The following is a 20,146-nucleotide window of genomic DNA, read 5'->3' on the forward strand; positions in this document are numbered from 1 at the left end:
GCGGGTTTCTTTAAATGAGCTTTGTTATTTCTTCTGAAGTAATGATACTGAAGTTGATGAAAATTAAATTAGCCATATTTAATGATTTTTTTAATAATGACATTTAAGTTAGCACTCGCTAGATAATTTTTTAATTTTATTTAACAAAAAAATTTGTTCTAAAAAATTATTTTAAAAAAATTGCATTTTATAAAATTTTTTTTAAATTTCTACTTGTCAATTTTTTTTGACACAATTTACTTGCTATAAAATTATTAAAATGATTAAATATATGGTAAATTAATTTTTATTTTTTAATAAATAAATTATGGAAAAAAAATTAGAAAAAAAAAAATTGACATGTAGAAATTATAAATGCAATTTTTTAAAAATATTATTTTACTTTTAATTTTATTAATTTACAAAATCAAAAATTAGTCTTCTAATTTTAGTATGATCTGAAATTGACAGACATTAAAATTTTTTAAATAATTTTATAGCAATAAAAAATTGACAGCTGTCAGCTAACTTCAGTATCATTCAGAAATTCAAACTAATCTTGTCAGATTTAATTATTCTTCTAATATAAATAATTATTATTTAATTCTAAGTAATATTAATGAGTAAAATATAATATTTTTACTCAACTAAAATAATATTTTATAATAAAGTATCAGTTACACTCTGGTTTATCATGAGACTGACAAAAAAATGAGAGGAATAGATAAAAGAGTTAAGATAATTACAAACTATTTTTATTATACACTTTAATACATATATATATTTATATATTTTAATATAAATTATAAATCACAAAAATTATTTCATTTATTTTTGCTATTTAATGTATCATTGAATGTACAAATATATTAATGCTTTACAAAAAAATAGATACATATGTTTAACAGTAAATAAGAGAGATTTTTATTTAATAAGTCGTTGATTTTCATTAATATTTAATAATTATGCAGTGTACATATTTTCTACTCGTATTAACTAATTAAGCATTTTTATTAATCCCACTTTTGGCTCGAACACATATGTATATTCTTCTACATCTACAACACTGTACAAATGTGTCCATTTGATATTATATTATTAAGATTGTATTTATTTATTAAAATACTTGGTCCCTTCCGTATAACAATAGTCACAGCCAATAAATGCAATTAATTGTAGACCACAATTACAAGGCCACTTTTTACTTATTATTATCATTGTTATTTTTTCTATCTTTTTAATATAATATTCATTGATTGCACAATTATGATATTGATGAGAATAAAATAATCGCATGTAAAGAATGATTTGTAATTTTAAGAACAATATTAGTAATAGAAAAAAAAAAAATAAATAAATAGATTTATTAAAAATAATCTTAGCACTTTTCTTCCGTACAAATCATCTAGGTCTTACTTACTATTACGTCTGTACGCGAAATTATCTTTGTACATACTAAAATCATAGACGCTCTTTATAAGTATTTAATAAATTTAATAGATAAATAATAAAATTAATTATTTGATTTCTTTAGAACGCTAAATAAAATTTTTTATAAAATAATTTAGCACCAATTAATTTGTATTATATCTAACAAAATTTTTTTAGCGTTCTAAAAGTCTTATAATTATAATTGGTCGATGCTTTAAAATTAAAAGATTAAAAATAATTAAATTAGTGCTAATAAAGGTTAAAATTATTTATCTGATCCCTTAAATTAATCTATGCGACAATAGTGGTTAGTGGATTATTTGTTTCAGGTCTAACTTCGGTTTTTGGAGTTGTATTTTGCGAAGAACGTGAACCACTCGCAAGGATACCGTTCGCTTCCGACAGACGACTGTGATTACTCTGAGTAGTCATTGTAGCCGATGTAAGCATCGTTGTAGTCGTTGTGATATCATGCTTCATTTTAGATTGAAGCTTTGCTCGAAGGATCATGTCCGGAGCGATTGTATTTTTTAATATTATGTACAAAAACCTAATTAAAAAAATGAGTAAAAAATTAAAATATTTTTGTCATTTAGAAAAAAAAAAAAAAATTACCTTGGTAAAATAGCAAGTACTGCAGTAAGTATCACTGTTAACCAATACGTATGACGTGTAAGAGCTTTTGGCATTATCCAGTACGAGCCAGGTAAGCCCATTAGATTTTTAAAGGCAATATTGTATATAAGAGCAAATCCGAAAAAAATTCCAAAAGAACCTACAATTGTGGCGACATGTATGATTGTCTGAAATAAATAATAAATTAATTAATTTTTACTAACAACCTTGCAGTCACTATGTGACTGCCGTGACTTTTGAACTATAAATAAATAAAATTTTGCTTTATTAAATAATGACTTTGGTTAAATTGCACTGTACATTTTTAAATATTGATCTTTTTGAAGATATAAGCTCATCCCGATGTTACACTCATCAAGAGCTTTCATTTGAGTACCCACATGCATTTTTTATATATTTTTCATATATATATATATATATATATATATATATATATATATATGAAAAATTGATGTGGGTACTCAAATGAAAGGTTTCGATGAGTGTAGTGTCGGGATGAGCTTATATCTTTAAAAATGTCAATAGTTCACAAGATACAAGGTCATTTCTAAATTATGTATCTAGAAATACACTGTCCATAAAATTTTGCTTATTCTCTTAATAATATAGACTTAAAAAAAAGAAGTATTAAAAATAAAAAAAATATTTACCCAAGATTTGAATTCTAAGGACGCTTGAATAAGCATAACAATTATGCAAGAGGTAGTTATTGTTAATCCAAACTCCCAGATATCCACTTCAGAGTCATGATAAGCCTATTAGTGATAAAAAAAATAATAAAATTAATCATTAATTACTTATAAGTATGTACAAATAAGAAATAAGATATTGAAATAAAAAAATTACCGCTTCCGCTACAAAGAAGATAACAATACTCTGATAAAGTGCATCGGCGGTTGTATACCAAAATGAATAAGATTTATAAATAAGTCCAAGTCTTCCTCGAGCGTAAAGCTCTGGGTATGATAATAAAATATTCGCAGGAGCTATTCTGTCGTAAACTCCAATCGCCAAGGGAGGCAGTGAGGTAAATAATAAATTATAAAGCATCAGGTACACTTGATCAATCATTACTGCGCCGGAGAAGCCACAGTACATCTATTAAAATAAATAGAAATTTGTAAATTTAATTAATATTAATTAGATATAAAAATTAATTAATACTGTACGTACTTGATACCAAAAAATAAGAAAGACAAACATTGCATTTTTGTAGAAAAAATAAAGGATCATTCGTGCAAGTCTGTCGTAACACCAGTGTCCGTGTAGAAGAAGTAATCGCGCGAGCATAGGAAATCTCGCAATGGCAAAATCGGAAGCCATCACGGCTTGTGTTCCTTCTCTCCCCGATATTCCGACACCAACATCTGCTGTCTGGATCATACTCACATCATTGGCACCGTCACCTATCGCTAATGTCCTAACAGACAATTTTTCCTTAACAATTTTAACTATGTAAGCTTTCTGCAGCGGTGTGGCGCGACAAGCCAGTACACTGGAGCAGAATTGCGTAAGCTCCAAAAACGGAGCCGTAAGTCCTGATCTGGGATCTAAAATAAACGTCAGAGTCTTTCCGTCGACAACCAGAGCTCTTTTTTGTTGCTGCTCTGGAACATCATCTTCGCTCATATGAATGGCTTCCAAAAAACTACGTATTAAGTTTTCAGTTATTGTTTTAGACCTCGCGTGAAGTCTCAGCAATTGCATTGACGGGGTGAAAAGTCTCGCTGAGTATGCAATATTTACTGCTGTTTCTGGTTTGTCACCAGTCAGTACCCAAACGACAATTCCTGCACTTATAAGAGTTGCTATAGCCTCAGGTACACCTTCTTGCAGTTTATCTTCAATGCCCGTAGCACCAACAAGTTTTAAATTAGACTCCAAAAGTGAGTAACACTCACGAATTTTTTTTTCCCTATTCTCACTCGCCGACAATTCAGCTTCCACATATTTTTGTTTCCACAAATCGAATTCACTTTCAGTGAGCACTCGTTTGCCCGTCGCAAGGGTTCTTAAACCTTGACGACCGTACGTATATAATTGTTGTCGTATTTTAACAACACTTGCCGATAATTCATCGTCATTAGCTTCAACACCTTCAGCCAGTGATGACAATACCGTTGAATCAGCTCCCTTGGTGTACAACAATATTTCATTGGTAAGAGGATGACGTACAACAATAGACATACACTTTCTCGTTGAATCAAACGGCAATACTTGCAAGATTTCATACGTAAGTGTTGATTTATTTGGCAGTGATATAACAACGCTCTTACACGTTCTGTTTATCAATTTAATATTATAAGCTTTGGCTGCATGAACGAGCGCTAATTCATCAGGACTTTCAGCCTCGTAAATACGTGGTTGTAAATCCGCTTGATAGCCATAAATTGTTTGAGCATCGGTATTCGATAGCGAATTATTACTATCATACTTAACTTCTTCATCTATGGGCGAGTGTTTACGTAAAAGCATTCCGGATATTGTAGCAATGTTCAATAATTTACGCCGGAATATTTTGTTGGATACATTTAAAGACAAAGGCCTTTCAAGCCTTAATGAAGATGTGGATATTGTTGTAGTTGGTGTTGTTGCTGCTACTGTTGCATTATCCTGACTAAAATCGTTGAATGAGGTAGATAGAGGCAGTGCCGACAACGGTATCATCGTCGACAAAGGTGTCTGTTGTGACGATGTTGGTGGCTGTGAAGCTAATGATGATGAAGACGGCGCGGTTGTATTTAATATTTCTAATCTTTTTAATCTATTGTATTTCATCGGTGATACTTCGTCAGACTCAGCGGGCTCTTCGTCGACTGTTCCATTTGAATTCATTGAATCATGATGTGGAATTGTATTCACTACAACTGTATTGCAAATAGCGAGAAGAATTAAAAATTCTTGAAGCCTATGACGGGTGTTTCCGATCAATAAATCTTCTTTTAAACGCGTACACACTAAAATATTTTCATCCTCGCCATCGTGGTGGTAATCATACCCATCACCTATTGTACAGCGTCTAAATATCATTTTATTTTCCGTAAGTGTTCCTGTTTTATCTGAAAATACATATTGAATTTGTCCTAATTCTTCGGTTATATTCAAAGCTCTGCATTCAGTTTTTTGTTGGGTTTCTTCATCAAAAAGCCCGACGTCATGTCCGATATGATAAACTTGACCGACTTTAGCCATTTCCATTGTTACGTACAAACTTAAAGGTATCATTACTTGTAATATAATAATAAAAGTACCAAAAGATATTATTCCTTCAAAAATAGAACTCCGGGATATTGATAAAAATGGTATTGACATTGTTGAAGCCACGTCACTACTGATTATTGATAGCCAAATTCGACAGCCAACTGCTCCGATGACACACAACAGCAAAAGAATTACAACACACCATATGATATCTGTATTCATTTTTCTTTCTAGTCGCGAACGTTTGTACCTCGGTCCTCCGTTGTTCAGCATTGCTTTAGTCTCATGACCTGCATAAACGACAATACCTTCAACGTAGTCTGTATTTTTTAACAAACATTCTCGCAATAATAGATTCTCTGTTGTGACTGACACTCTGGTGCCATCAGGATGTACCACTGCCCCATAAAATCTACAGAAAAAATATTTCTATATTAATTTTATCAATAATCAATCGATAATCATCTATATTATTAAGGGAATAAGAAAAATTTTTGTGGCCAGTGTATTTATATGATAAAATGGGTTTTTATGGTTAAATTTGGTATCATTAAAAAGGTCTTGATTTGAATCTGTGTCTTTTCAAGATTTCATATAATTCTCACCAATAGTCAATTTATTATGATTTTAGGCTGCATTCGAAAATACTCTATCTCTAGATAAATAATTAAGAAATGACCGTGTATCTTGTGAACTATTGACATTTTTTAAGATATAAGCCCATCCCGATGTTACCACTTGATTACACTTATCAAGACCTTTCATTTGAGTATCCACATCAATTTTTCATATATTTATATATATTATATATATATATATATATGAAAAATATATCAAAAATGCAAGTGAGTATTCAAATGAAAGCTCTTGATGAGTGTAACATCAGGATGAGCTTATATCTTTAAAATATATATTATATATATATTCAGTGTATTTGAACAAAAGTCATTATTTATAAAGCAAAATTTTATTTATTTATAGTTCACAAGTCACGGCAGTCACATAGTGACTGCAAGATTGCTAGTATAAATTATTTAAGCAGTCAATTTATCTTACCTATAAATTTTAGTCGTCGGTGCATCAATTTCAACTACAGAGCGAAATTTTGAAGGTTGGAATGAATTTTGGTGATTTAAAAATCCACGGACTACTTGACGTTGCTTAAGATTTGTCTCTCCGTCAAGATTACAAGTGTCCAAAAAAGCAAATCCTTGAGGATCACTGCTTCTAAGTAAGAGAATATCTGCCGGTACAACTTCATTGTTTGATAAATGAACAATATCTCCAACTTTGATGTCTTTCCAGGCGACCTTGGCATATCGGTCAACTTCACTGTAAAAAAATTTTTATTATGTTTAAGTAATATGTTTATAAAATAAATAAACATAATAGTATTGTTCCAACATTCATAATTTAAACAATGATTATTGCGCCAGATTACCATTGATTTATTTTTATTCCTGCATGTAAGTATTGATGTCTCACAAATGCTATCATTTAATACACTTGTACAACAAATAGAAAAAAAAAAAGTAGAGATGAAATTTACCGATAAAAATACACCCAATAGTAAATCTAATAAATAATTATTACTTGTATATAAAATCAATAAAGGTCACCACTTGTGAGAACACGAGTCTTAAGAAATTTCTGAACTTGATTAAATTTTATTGCACTCTATATATTGTATTCTATACCCGCGTCAATAATAACAGTATACAATATATAATAATACGCCTACTTACCTAAGGTATACACGACACATTGAGTTGTTAACTCGTCGATCGCTGGCTAATCTCCGACGGTCTTCAAAAAAGTCTTTAACTGCCGTGACACCCAAAACAAATAAAACCGGGATCATGGCTATTTCTTTTCCAAATGCATTAATAGCCGGTACCCAGTTTAATAATACAATAAAAATGAAGTACAAATTAGCAACCCGATGGAATTGCTCCAATAGATTGCGTGGCAAGAAAGATAGCAATGTATACTTAGTCGTTCGTACCCTGTAAATAAAATATTGATTTTTAATAAATAATAATTGAAGTTGATTGAAAATAATTATTAGAAAAAAAATAAATGTAATTGCTGATGGTCTATTTAATCTTTCCGTCCGTTACGTAGATAGCATTTAATGTGGGAGTGTAAAAATCGAATTCTATGACCTTATACATTTTTCCTGGTTGTTAAATAAACTATTTAACAACCCGTCAGTTTAACTACTAACTATTGAACAGATTACTTAAAGAACTTTATAGTTTAATTATTTAAAGTAAATATCGACAAGTGGATTCACATAAAATAAGAATGGATTTTTTTTTACTACAATAATATTAAAAAAAAAAAAAAAATTGTAGCCTTTGTTACATTATTTTAAACTTCAATGTTAAGGTTGAGCATTTTATGTCTAAATGTTAACATGACATACGTCATCTAAAAGCTAAACGGTGTTAGTACATCACGAGTCATTTTTCTTTATCACCAGCAATTTGTGCGATAACTATTAAAATGGATCACGCATGAGGTATAATAATAAAAAATGTAGTGTATTATAATATATAATGTGTGAATATTTTATAATAAATATAGGATAAAAAATAGCATAAATAAATTACCTATTATCGACACGAGCACCATTAGGATGCTGATCTAATGGGGTTTTTACTGGTACAAGGTGATTAGGCACAATAGTTCTCAGTCGGGATTCTTCTTGTGAATTAAACGAACCAAAACAATGGGCACATATTCGCCTCCACAAAGGTGGAGCAGCGGATCGTCTTATCGTATAAATAGACTCTGATCTGAAAAAATAAAATATGATAACTAAAAAAGGAGAAAAAAAAATCATAACAATAATATATATTAAAATAAAAAGTTATCAGCGTTTAATATGAATTTATTATCTCAGTTGCGGCTCATGAATATAAATGAATAGACTGACACATACCTAGAAGCTTGTCTCGCGTGACCCCGAAAAGATGGTGTCTTAGTAGCAGTATTGCCACCGACCCCAATTGATGCTGATCTTGGTTCATCGCGATGTCCCGGAGGCAATATAAAGTCTGTTTTCGAGCCAACTCTACTGTGGCCCGTCACCTCCGAGGACTGATTTTTAATATCAACTACTTGACCCTGTGAGAATGCTCTCTGATGCCCGGGTTTCTTCAGCGCCGACGGGCGCATTGCTCCCGTTACTGATGAGGTCACTGGTATATTTGGCAATGGACCCGACAGATTCATTGACTGTTGGCAAGCCGTTGCCGAAGGCGCTAAAACTCCAGCGTGGCTTGCTGACCTGGCGTGGGTTCTTAGCACCAGTGACGGTGCGTAACGTCGGCCTTTTACCAGGTCGCCACTTTCTTCCGAATCCACAACGTCTTTTACCCATGACAAAGTTGACGTCATTATTGCGGGCAGCCTCGCTGCTGGTGGATTTAATGCGGGTACACGACTCGCCTCCTCGGGGAACACGTACAGTGAACCCTCTTCTGTCTTCTCTACCTCCTCGTACTCTGCCTTCATCCTGCTTTCGGACATACTTGTACATCTAAAAATAAATTCAATAAATATGATGACATTATTTATTCTACAATCATATTTCATTTTTAACTTTTAAGAATAACAATTATATTTAATACAATCGTGTTATAATTTATATAGCATTCATTAATTAGAAATGGGGCTGTATTATTTTCCTTGACCTCTTTTAAGTAGTCGTTTTTTTTTTTTTTTTTTTTTTTTTTTTTTTTTTTTATATCACGATTTTAATACTGATACAGAATTTTTGTTGAAATAAATTTCAAGTGTTTAGAAGTTATTGTACTAGACTAAACTCTGATAAAGAATTTAAAAAAATCAAAATCCATTAAAGCGGTCTCTTATCGCTCAGCTACACAGAAAACGAATAGAACAAAGCTATAAAAATTTAATTTAATGACTAAAAAAAAAAGTAATTATTTCTTTAATAGTTTTAATGGACTTTACTTGAAAAAAAAAAAAAAAAAAAATATTTTCTTTATATTTTTTATTTATATAAGTGTTTAATGTCTCGAAGAAATGATAAATTTGTTGACATTGTAAATTATTTTTAAAATGATTAAAATTTTATTTACATTTTTTCGTGAACTTGCGCTACCTCCACGTGGTCCTTTTGTCGATTCTTGCTCTGTTATTTGGACAATTATAATAAATCATAAAACATAGACTGTTTTATCAAAAAAAAACAAATTAACAACACCCACTAATTGCCGAGTTAATTAATATAAAATATTGCACATATAAAATAAATTCTTTATTGACGCAACAGTTGTGTCCATTATTAAAATGCATTCCACACATAATGTTAATAAAAATAAACCTCCAATAGTCAATATTGTTCATTTAAAATAATTAAAACTCGTTTCTATATTTGTAAATTTAATATATCTTCACGGGTGTACTAACTAAAAAGACATATTAGTCATACTCTTGCTCACAAATGACTGATAACGTTTTTTAAAAGGTTTTCTTTCATCACCACCTCACATCATCATCATCATCATCATCATTATCATCATTATCATCATCATCTGCAAGTCTTGAATTCCAACGTCTGTAGAAATACAATACAATAATATTTATATTTACAAAAAATAAAACAACATCTTGTGATAACAATAATTAACAAAGTTGGTAGTTATCGATTGTTGCGAGATATTACTCTGTCTACACTTACCAGGAAAAAAAAATATAAAAAAAAAATAAAAAGGAAAATTAACACAGCGGATTTTAGTGGTCACTTGTTTGATATGTCCTGACAGATCGGGTTCACACGTTGCACTCACCACTGACATCACTGAACTAATGTGGTTCAACTCATACTACAATAAACAATATTTAAAAAAGCATCACATCCTTGTATATAGTACACCCACTACTATGGCAATCTATTACTCATATACACTCAATTGAGTTGCCAATGTCACATGGACACTGACACAGATGCTAGTAACGTAAATATACACCTACATCTACATTCTCTGCAATAAAACAACATCACACATGCAACGGTATGTGTTTTTACATGTCACTAATAATTTTTTTAAGAACTGCGCGCGCAGCCGCAGCCGTGTGAGTTCGTGGCACTCGCGGTTGTCAGATTTAGTTTAAATTTAATCTTCCAAGGGGCAGCACATACTTGGTACTTTTTAAAAATTTTTGCTCCTGTCATTAATTAAATTAAACTCTAGATTTTTTTATAAAAAAATCCGGTCAATAATTTACAATTAATTTTAATTTAAATCAAAGAAAGTAATTCTTATTTTTTATTTTTTATTCCAAAGAAGAAATGAATTGAAAAAAATTTTAAAAGGTAGGAATAATAAAAGAAAGTGTGAGCCACGTGTTCTAATAAATTAACCAATCAAATGGCTAGCGTACTGACCACATAAAATTTGATGTTGTAGGGATTCGCTTACACAGCGCAGCAGAACTTTGTTTAATTCCAATAAATATCGCCAGCAGCAGAGTTGTTGGTAAATGGTAGGCGCATCGGCTATTGTAAACCAGAAGAATAAGCGAATAAGCTAAAGCTGTGGAGTTTAAAGGCGTGTGGGTCAGCAACAGACAGCGCAAGTCCTTTTCATCTGTGTGTGCATGTGTGTGTACAGGAAAAATAGGTGGATGTGTTGAATTGAGATCTATCTACATCTGTCGTGTGAATTTTGACGATTTGGCATTGTATTGCGTGAGTACTCGAAAACAATAACAATTAATTTAATTGTTATTTATAATTATAATATATTATGGTAATATATGTGTTTAATACTGATGATAATAAATTTTGGAATATTTAAAGCAGAACATCTGTACGTGGCTGGAGTGAGAGACGGCAGGAAGAGACGGATCTAATACATACGGGTAGTGCAGGTGGAAAAGTCGATATTATTATAATTAAATATTTCTGTTGACGGAAATTTTATAAAATTAATACGCGATGGATGAAGAGTATGATGCAATAGTCCTTGGTACAGGGCTAAAAGAATGTATTTTGTCGGGAATGTTATCAGTCAGTGGGAAAAAAGTTTTGCATGTAGATCGTAACAAATACTATGGCGGTGAATCAGCATCAATAACGCCGCTGGAAGATTTTTTTTCGTAAGTTAACTGTTTTTAATTAGTTTTTTTATTAATTTACGGTTGAGTTATTTGTAGATTGTAGTATCATAATTTTTATTGAGATTTTTTAGTGAGCAAGTGATGAAGAAAGAGAGAGAAAGAGAAATTGAGTGACAAGTGTTATTGATTTTCTCTTTCTCCCTCCACTTTTCTACGCTTGAAGGCTGCAAGAAATTTCGCATTTACAATTGTTTTAAAAAAACATATTTTTTTATTTTTTTATATTAACATTTTGCATTTTTATAATAAAAAAAAATAGTTTATTATTTTATTAATTGGAGTAGAGTTTTTGTATTAAGTATTATGACAGGTCACGACGTCATAATGATCACTTGATATCCAATCCCCTTTGATAGCGCTATCATTATGTTATTCTCGCTTCCTTTTTAGTTCTATTTTACATTTCTTTATTATTTATGTAAACCACTCCAATTAAAGATAAAAATATTTATTTTCTTTTAGACACTTCAATGCACCAGCTCCGGACAAAATGTACGGCCGTGGACGAGATTGGAACGTCGATCTCATTCCCAAGTTTCTGATGGCCAATGGACTCTTGGTGAAGCTTCTTATCCACACGGGTGTGACGCGTTACCTTGAATTTAAATCAATCGAAGGGTCATATGTTTACAAATCGGGGAAAATATCAAAAGTACCGATTGATCAACAGGAAGCTTTGTCCAGTGACTTGATGGGTCTTTTTGAGAAGAGACGGTTCCGTAATTTCCTTACATGGGTCCAAAACTTGCAGGAAGATGATCCTAAAACTTACGATGGGTTTGACCCGTTCCATAATCCAATGAGCGCGCTGTATAATAAATTTAGTTTGGAAGCCAACACTCAAGATTTTACTGGCCACGCTTTGGCGCTCCACAGGTACTTACGCCTTTCACCGTTTTTTTTCTCACATTTATTATTATTTTATTATTTCCGAAAACTAATTTGCTGGTTGCTCTTTATTACCTACAATTACTCTGAAAGTATGACTGTAATTTTTTAAAATTAAATTTTATTTTCTTGTCATTATTTTGGAGTAAAAAATTTTAATATTTAAAAAATTAATTTTCATATTTTATGAAAATTAATTTAACAGATATTTAATAATTTTTGTAACAAATAAACTATTGAAAAAAAAAATTGACATTTAAAATTTTTAAAAAATTAAAAATGCAATTTTTTGGAACAAATTTTTTTGATAAACAAAAAATTAAAAAATGATAAAAATAATTTTTTCAAACAAATTTGTTTGTTAAAAATAAATTAAAAAATAATCAACTAACTGCTAACTAAAATTGATATTTTCAGAAATGATGAGTACATTTCACAGCCAGCCATACTAACAGTCAGAAGAATTAAACTCTACAGTGACAGCTTGGCACGTTACGGTAAATCGCCGTACCTTTATCCCATGTATGGTCTTGGTGAACTTCCTCAAGGTTTCGCCAGGCTCAGTGCCATATACGGTGGCACGTACATGCTCGACAAGCCGATTGACGAGATTGTCATGGAAAACGGCAAGGTAATATACAACAACAAAATCTTAGATCTAAGTGGCACAATAATTATAGTGATAATAATTAAGTACGTGTTTATAAATATTGTTTGTGTTTTATTCCAGGTAGTGGGTGTGCGATCTGGCAACGAAACAGCCAAATGCAAGCAAGTATTCTGTGACCCTACTTACGTGACTGACCGAGTGAAAAAAGTCGGTCAGGTCGTACGTGCAATCTGCCTGCTAAATCACCCGATTGCTCACACAAATAATGCCCTTTCTACCCAAATAATAATTCCACAGAAGCAAGTCAATCGTAAATCTGACATATACGTCTCTGTTGTTTCTTACACGCATCAAGTAGCTGCGAAAGGATGGTTCATTGCCATGGTTTCAACAACTGTTGAAACAGCCAACCCCGAGTTGGAAATAAAGCCCGGTCTTGATTTACTGGGACCTATTTCACAGAAATTCGTCTCTGTTACTGATTATGTTGAGCCTCTTGATGACGGCGTTGACAGTCAATTATTCATATCAGCCAGCTATGACGCTACAACTCACTTTGAAACTACCTGCCTAGATGTACTCGACATATTCAAACGCGCAACTGGCGAAGAGTTTGATTTTACTAAAGTTAAACAGGAATTGGGTGATGAAGATCTGTAGTCAATATTTTGTGCATTAAAATTAATAAATATAAATTCCGCGATTAAAAAGCTTGTACATACATACAAACATACATACATCAAGACAAGCATTTACATTTAATAACACACTACACGCATACACACATTTATTATAAATGCGTATGTTTTATGTTTATTCCTGTGTATTAGATCAATAATCTTTCTTCGCGAAGAAATATACACATCATTTTTTTTTTTTTTTTTTTTTAAATATTTTTTGGTAAGTTGTGTAACTAATTTTGTTGTGAATTATGTCGAATTTGAAATTATTAGATGTGACATGGCATTATTATTAAATAATGAGAATAATAATGACGAGAGTACAGTGGAAAAAAATTTTCAGCATTTCAAATGTTTAATTTAAACAATGTTTAATTGAAGAATTTATTATACGTGTTTCTCACTAAATATATATTATATATATCTTGTAGGAAGTTATATATTTTTATTTTGTCAATTAAATCATTGTGAGAATAAAATAAATAAAAAATAAGAGCCAGCCGAACATGTATTTAAACACACAAAAAAATTTTATCGAATAAATAACTTGTCTTAATGTTTTATTCTTCTATTTATAATTATCGTGATTTTTTAATTAAACTCATATCAAAAATTAAACATTTTTTGATAAAATTTAATCTTGAAGATAAAGAGTGTAAAGATTGTCATCCCGACAGCCAACGACAATAAAATTGTTGTGAAGTACAGGAGATGAAAATGAATCACCACTGAGGATAAAATTGTACAAAAATTTTCCGTCTTTCAGATCAATTACTTTTAAGTCACCGTCTTCTTTTACAATAATAGCAAGATCTTTTTCCACCCACGGAGTTGCTACTACCGATGATCCTAACTCAACTTTGTAATGCAATTCCGGGTGTTGAGTTTCAGGAAGATAATATTTGTAAAAAAATCCATTTTTACTTGCGAACATGAAACTGTTTGCTGTAGCATCAGTACAGATTACAATATCAGAAAAAATATTACCAGAAATACTAAAAATCCATAATTCATTTCCAGTATTTATATCAAGTCCTCTTATATTACCACAGACATCAGCTAAAATTAATATATTTGATAAAATATTCGGTGTGGAAAATATTGAACTCTTGCATTGATATTTCCACCTCACTTGACCACTTTTTTGATCCACGGAGATACAATTAGAGTTCAATAAACTAAAAATAACCGCATTTGTTTCAGTGTGTACCAAAGGCGTCGCCAAAGTACTGCCGTCGACTTTTAGCTTCCAAACAAGAGAACCCTGCAGCAAAGAATAAAAAAAATTAAATTTATGTTAAATAAATTAATTATAAGTATAAATTACCTCCAAAGAAATACAGTAGACAAAATGGTCATAAGATCCGATGAAAATATTTAATTTTTCACTGCAAACAGCTGCTAAACACTTGACAATATTTCCCGTTTTAAATGACCAGAAAATCTGACCACTCTTCAGATGCAAGCAATAAATAAATCCATCATGACAACCAAAAATTCCCTTGAAATTATCTATCACCAAAGTAGAACCTTCTATCCTGTCAGGCAATTGAATTTTCCAATTTTCTTTAGTTTTAAGATCTACTGTTAAAATTAATCCTGAGTGAGAACTTACGTTTGCAAATGATTGGTCATTGGAGTATCCAAAAATCGTTGGAGAAGCATCCACGCATTTATTTAAATTAAAAACATTCTCAAGCTTAATACTCTTCAAATTTTCATGACTTGATTTATAATCAAATAAATTAGAAGATTCTGGATTAAGTATGACCGTTCTACCCCGACATTTCTGCCAGATATAGTCTAATAAATAATTTCTAGAAGTAAATTCAAGATTGGTTGGTCTATTCAATGCTTTTGGACTAGTATTTATATTATTAAAATTTTTACAAAGATAATCTTTACACTCTAGCAATGTTTTATTGTCAAATAACATTCCAATTAATTCTGGATAATTACTCCCAGATTCGCTGGATAAATTACTTGATATTTGTAAAGCTATCACAGATGTTCCTCCTAGATCTAAAAAACCAGACTCAAATTTATCGTCTCCTGGCAAATGATCTCTCCAGATTTTTTCTAGCAAACTTCCAGCATCACTAGCAGACTTAGAAGCCCTTGAACAAAAATCTTTCAAGTAATCTTTACAAATTTTTCCTCTGTCAGTAACTTTGAAGCTTTCTAAATAATAAATTTTGTCTGGATGCATAATAGCAGGTAAAAGTTTTACATGAGACCAGACATTAGCCACCAAGTTGTCTTTTTGATCATCAAATTCAGAAGTAAAAAATAAATTTAATACAGATAAATTATTGTTAAAAATAATTTGAACATCTTTAATAAAATTCAATTTTTGCAAATGAATTTTAAGTTTGTCCAAGTGAACTTTGGTACCAAATCTCTTGACACAACTGTCCAGTCGACCTTTGAAGGTCACTTTATTTTTATTTACAGTGACTATATCTCCAGTATTTCTATAAACTGGAAGCTTAAGATCAGACAATTTTTCCTTACCAAGCAAACAAACTCTGCTGGAACTTCCAATGTAAAGAATTCCTTCTCCATCATCAACAATTTCGTTGGAATTTTTTGCTCTGACTTGAAAGAGAGTATCACTCAAAACTGTACCTAAATTATTACTTTCATCAGCTTCAGAATAATTTTCATTGAAGAAAATTTCGTTGATGCTCGCCCAGCAGGACACTTCAGTGATACCATAGACATTAAAAATTCTAGTACAATTTTCTGGATGTTTTATTTTACGGATTAATTTTAAATCAGGAAAAGGCTCTCCGCCAAGCAGAAGAAATTTGAGACAGTTTTCTTTGCTCAAGAGAGTTTCTTCAAGATCTTTCAACCTCCAGCGGTGCAAAAACAGAGATGGAGTAGTTGATATAAATGTTATATTTTTATCATGAAGTACTTTTAATAAAACATCAGGATGATTTTTTAAGTCTTCTGCGAAAGTGCAAAGAGTTGCTCCGGTTAGTAAACTCAAAAATATTTCAACGTAGCTGGGGTCAAAAGTTAGAGGCGTAAGTTGAGCCACTCTGTCAGTGCTGGAGAGCTTGAGAATATTTTTAAAGTCTTGGATATTTAGTAATATAGATTTATGAGTTACTTTTACTACAACTGGTTGTCCAGTTGATCCCGAAGTTGTCACAGCATATGCAAACTTTGAATTATTATTTAATTCTTCGGAGCAAAAAGATGTTTTTGATAGAATAATTAATTGCTGATGAATTTCAAAAACTTTTATCTGCTCTCCATGGTCTTTATTGCTTTTTAAGTGGAAAATATATCGAACACCTAGTGATTCTTTTAAAAAATCAGCTTCGTTTCTTGAAATGTACACAAATGAACGTCCAGATGATAATATTCTATAAAAAATAAAAATAAATATTTAAATAATTATAATAAAATTAATTTATTAAATATAATATTGGAAATTTATTTACCCGATAATTAAACTGGTAATACAATATATTGGAGTGTCATAATAAATTCCAATAAATTCTGAACAGTCCAACTCTGTTAGAAACTTTTTAATATCATTTTGCGCTTCATATACTTGGGAATATTTTAAAGTAAGTGAACCAACATCACTGTAGTGTTCTAAAGCATTATTATCAAAATTTTCCCAATTTGTTATTTGAGTTAAATCATCTTTTTGAATTTTCTGACGTTTAAACTCTAAAGATAAAAGTTTTATTAATTACACTTGATTATTTTTGAATAAAAAATAGATTTTTTATTAAAAAAATTATTACAAAAAAATAATTTTCACTTGTAAGAAACTTGAAAAACTACAAGTGCAATTTTTAAAAAATATTTTTTAATAAATAAAAAAAAATTAAAAGCGTCAGTTAACTTTAGTATTATATTTTCTTACCATTTTTATTTTTCAGGATCATATTTTTTATTTATGACTCGGTTGTAAGGATGTACTTAGTTTTTTTATTTACATCTGAAAGTTGGGTTATGAATTACCCTAAAAAAATATCCAACTCCAAGTGCATGTACAGTACTAAAAATTACATGACATCAAAGCCAGCAACTTGATTATTTTTTAATTTTTTAAATTTCTCCATCAATTTTTTTGTTAAATTGCTCCAATTTATTTGTTAAAAAATTTATTAAAATTATCAAACATCTGCTCAACTAATTTTCATAAAAATTCCACAAACTATCAAAAGTACTATCTAAATTACTTACTTTCAAACTCAATGAAATAACATTTGAATAATTGAAATAAATACATTGACTTTAGATTCTAGTTGATTTATTTCAGTTAAATTAATATCAATGGTGAATAATAATTTTATTATAATTTTTTTTCGCAATAATACACAATACATTGATACATTACTTAACTTGTAATTTCTTTAGGGCTCTTACAGCTGTCTATCAAAGTGTATAGGTACAAACATATTTTAATCCTAATGTTGAATTGTTAACATAGTGATGAAAATAAATATATTATTATCGAAAAAAAGAAAAGAAAAAAAAAAAAACGATTAAAAATTACGAAAGATGAAGTTCGCTTGGAAAAAATTAACTTTTAAATTCGAATTAATATTATCTACTTTTCCTCGCACCATTCGTTTTCTTTGCGAACCTGATCCTCCTCAGCAGCTGAAAAATCGTTTTTAATGTTGAAAGTCTTTCTAATTTCCTCAGGAGTCTTTCCTTTAATCATATTAGCAACAGTTTTGCAAGTAACATCCAAAAGTCCTTTGATGTCAAGGTAGTTTGCAGCGAGAATCAGCTCGAACAGGGTACCCTGGTCGACTTTGAGAAAATCTGCATCCCAAGAGCTGATGTCATCAGTCCTCTTCTCTTTGTTCTCATCGTCTTCAGCTGGTGGTGGGTCATCCTTGTGGTAAGTCGCCCACTGGATGACTTTTTTCAGAATAGCCGAGTTAACGTTCGGCAGAGGTACAACCTCATCATCATCCTCATCCATACCCAGATCCTCCAACATGGTTTTGATAGTGACGGAGCATTTTGCTATTTCAACATCAACGTCGAAAATTTCGTTATCATTAGCCTGAAGTTTGATGTTTGTCATCTGGAATAATAAATAGTTTTTTTTTTTTTTTTTAATACAAATTGTTGACCTTTTTTTGTGATATTTTGTGCGTCACACGCCAACGTACTTTCAACTAATTATATACTGACGTGAGTACTAAAATAAATCTATTCAATTGCCGCTAAATAATTAAAAAAAACAAGGATGTTCCGTCAAGATTATTTAAATAAAAACAATACCAGCGAATTTTATCAGAGTTATTTTTTTATAACAATCTGACGATCGATAGTCAGGGTAAATAACGCGGAAACTATACACACCACAAAACAAGTACATATATATTTATAAAAAAAAATGTATTTACCTTAGATTACTATTATTATTATACCCAACAAATACTGAATAGCGAATCACCAATTAAAATAATTCTTTTTTCAGTAACACTTAATCCAAGTGTTGATATGATTGTTTAAATAATATATTTTATATAATGTGTAATATGAAAATTCGAGGAATGAATTTCCAGTGAGACTAAAACCAGATTTATCCTGCCACCCAGACAACCTCTCAACCTCAAAATATGTTTCTTTGTGTGAATGTAGCAAGAAAAGACAGCAGAGCGCAGCACGTGATTGTTTTTAGGATCAGTTTTATTCTTTCTCTGTCGGTACTCGGTCTCCCGCGCATTTGTTTATTTTGACATGTTTTTTTTTTTTTCAACCACTAGCTGAACGACACATAAAAATTCTAGGAAAAAATTTGATGTTTATCTAATCATCCATGAGCACAACACAAATAACTGAAATATGAATCACGTTGAATATTTCTGATAATTGACAAACAAAAGAGTATCTGTCATGTAAATATCCAAAATGGCGATTTTGGTAATTTTCAAATCGATTTTCTATCAGAAAAAAAATAAAAATAAATTGCATGCTTTTTTTTTATAAAATTACATTAAAAATAATTTATCTAACAATAATTAAATTAAAAAAAACAATAAAATATAATGAAATTAATTCTTTATTATAATAGTTATGCATCCATACTACTACAAACTAAGTACAGATATTATCGTAATTAATCAATAATTAAGATTATCATAAAATTCAATATTTTATTTAAAATATCAGCTGATCTTTAATTGAACTCTGTTTACATACCTTATTTTAAAAACTTATCATACATATTAAATATGATCTTATGATTAAAAAAAAAAAAAAAAAATGCTTAGCACTTATGACGAGAAAAAAAAACTTGAATGAAAATTAATAAAAACAAAAAGAAAAATGTCCAAAGAAATGATATTTATGAATATAAAATCTGGAATTAATTTCCGTCAACTTGATCAGCTTCTTTTTCTTTCTCTTTCTCCTTCTTCTTCTCTATTTCCTCGTCTTTTTCCTCAGACCACTCAGCCTCTTTCTTAGCAGCATCATCGTCGGCAGTTGGAACCATCGGGGTGATGTTGAAGGTTTTTCTGATTTCCTCAGGAGTCTTGCCCTTGATCATGTTAGCGACAGTTTTGCAGGT

General features: G+C 30.6%; 4 protein-coding genes across 10 annotated transcripts; 1 reads left to right on the forward strand and 3 right to left on the reverse strand.

Annotated features, from left to right (window-relative positions):
• Nucleotides 1-1,663: 1,663 nt before the first annotated feature.
• Nucleotides 1,664-10,231, reverse strand: LOC123274290 (phospholipid-transporting ATPase VA). Of its 2 annotated transcripts, XM_044741850.1 has the most exons (11): nucleotides 9,962-10,231; nucleotides 9,360-9,838; nucleotides 8,195-8,794; nucleotides 7,863-8,048; nucleotides 6,993-7,253; nucleotides 6,304-6,579; nucleotides 3,220-5,659; nucleotides 2,893-3,144; nucleotides 2,697-2,801; nucleotides 2,026-2,213; nucleotides 1,664-1,960 (listed from the first exon to the last, which is right to left on the reverse strand). In XM_044741850.1, exons 3-11 carry the CDS (start codon nucleotides 8,782-8,784, stop codon nucleotides 1,702-1,704), a joined length of 4,557 nt encoding a protein of 1,518 aa, XP_044597785.1. In that variant the 5' UTR covers nucleotides 8,785-8,794; nucleotides 9,360-9,838; nucleotides 9,962-10,231; the 3' UTR covers nucleotides 1,664-1,701. The 2 variants fall into 2 exon arrangements, with proteins under 2 accessions (XP_044597785.1, XP_044597784.1); XM_044741849.1 differs by having other exon boundaries at nucleotides 9,360-10,231.
• A 514-nt stretch (nucleotides 10,232-10,745) lies between these two features.
• Nucleotides 10,746-14,159, forward strand: LOC123274292 (rab GDP dissociation inhibitor alpha). Of its 2 annotated transcripts, none has more exons than XM_044741854.1 (5): nucleotides 10,746-10,972; nucleotides 11,084-11,382; nucleotides 11,866-12,279; nucleotides 12,709-12,922; nucleotides 13,022-14,159. In XM_044741854.1, the coding sequence occupies exons 2-5, from the start codon at nucleotides 11,222-11,224 to the stop codon at nucleotides 13,559-13,561; spliced, it is 1,329 nt and encodes a 442-aa protein (XP_044597789.1). In that variant the 5' UTR covers nucleotides 10,746-10,972; nucleotides 11,084-11,221; the 3' UTR covers nucleotides 13,562-14,159. The 2 variants fall into 2 exon arrangements, with proteins under 2 accessions (XP_044597789.1, XP_044597788.1); XM_044741853.1 differs by having other exon boundaries at nucleotides 10,747-10,972; nucleotides 11,087-11,382.
• A 52-nt stretch (nucleotides 14,160-14,211) lies between these two features.
• Nucleotides 14,212-17,666, reverse strand: LOC123274291 (beta-alanine-activating enzyme; the record flags this gene model as incomplete). Its single annotated transcript, XM_044741851.1, is given in 4 exon segments — nucleotides 14,212-14,845; nucleotides 14,909-16,961; nucleotides 17,040-17,274; nucleotides 17,474-17,666. Coding segments are annotated over 4 exon segments (2,940 nt in total). The 3' UTR covers nucleotides 14,212-14,215.
• A 180-nt stretch (nucleotides 17,667-17,846) lies between these two features.
• Nucleotides 17,847-19,197, reverse strand: LOC123274293 (S-phase kinase-associated protein 1). Of its 5 annotated transcripts, none has more exons than XM_044741856.1 (2): nucleotides 18,988-19,197; nucleotides 17,847-18,688 (listed from the first exon to the last, which is right to left on the reverse strand). In XM_044741856.1, the coding sequence occupies exon 2, from the start codon at nucleotides 18,650-18,652 to the stop codon at nucleotides 18,164-18,166; it is 489 nt and encodes a 162-aa protein (XP_044597791.1). In that variant the 5' UTR covers nucleotides 18,653-18,688; nucleotides 18,988-19,197; the 3' UTR covers nucleotides 17,847-18,163. The 5 variants fall into 5 exon arrangements, with proteins under 5 accessions (XP_044597791.1, XP_044597790.1, XP_044597793.1 ...); XM_044741855.1 differs by having other exon boundaries at nucleotides 17,847-18,652; nucleotides 18,978-19,196; XM_044741858.1 differs by lacking the exon at nucleotides 18,988-19,197 and adding an exon at nucleotides 18,853-18,951 and having other exon boundaries at nucleotides 17,847-18,652.
• Nucleotides 19,198-20,146: the final 949 nt, after the last annotated feature.

The sequence above is a fragment of the Cotesia glomerata genome, unplaced genomic scaffold, assembly GCF_020080835.1.
Source record: "Cotesia glomerata isolate CgM1 unplaced genomic scaffold, MPM_Cglom_v2.3 scaffold_29, whole genome shotgun sequence".
Lineage (NCBI taxonomy): Eukaryota > Metazoa > Arthropoda > Insecta > Hymenoptera > Braconidae > Cotesia > Cotesia glomerata.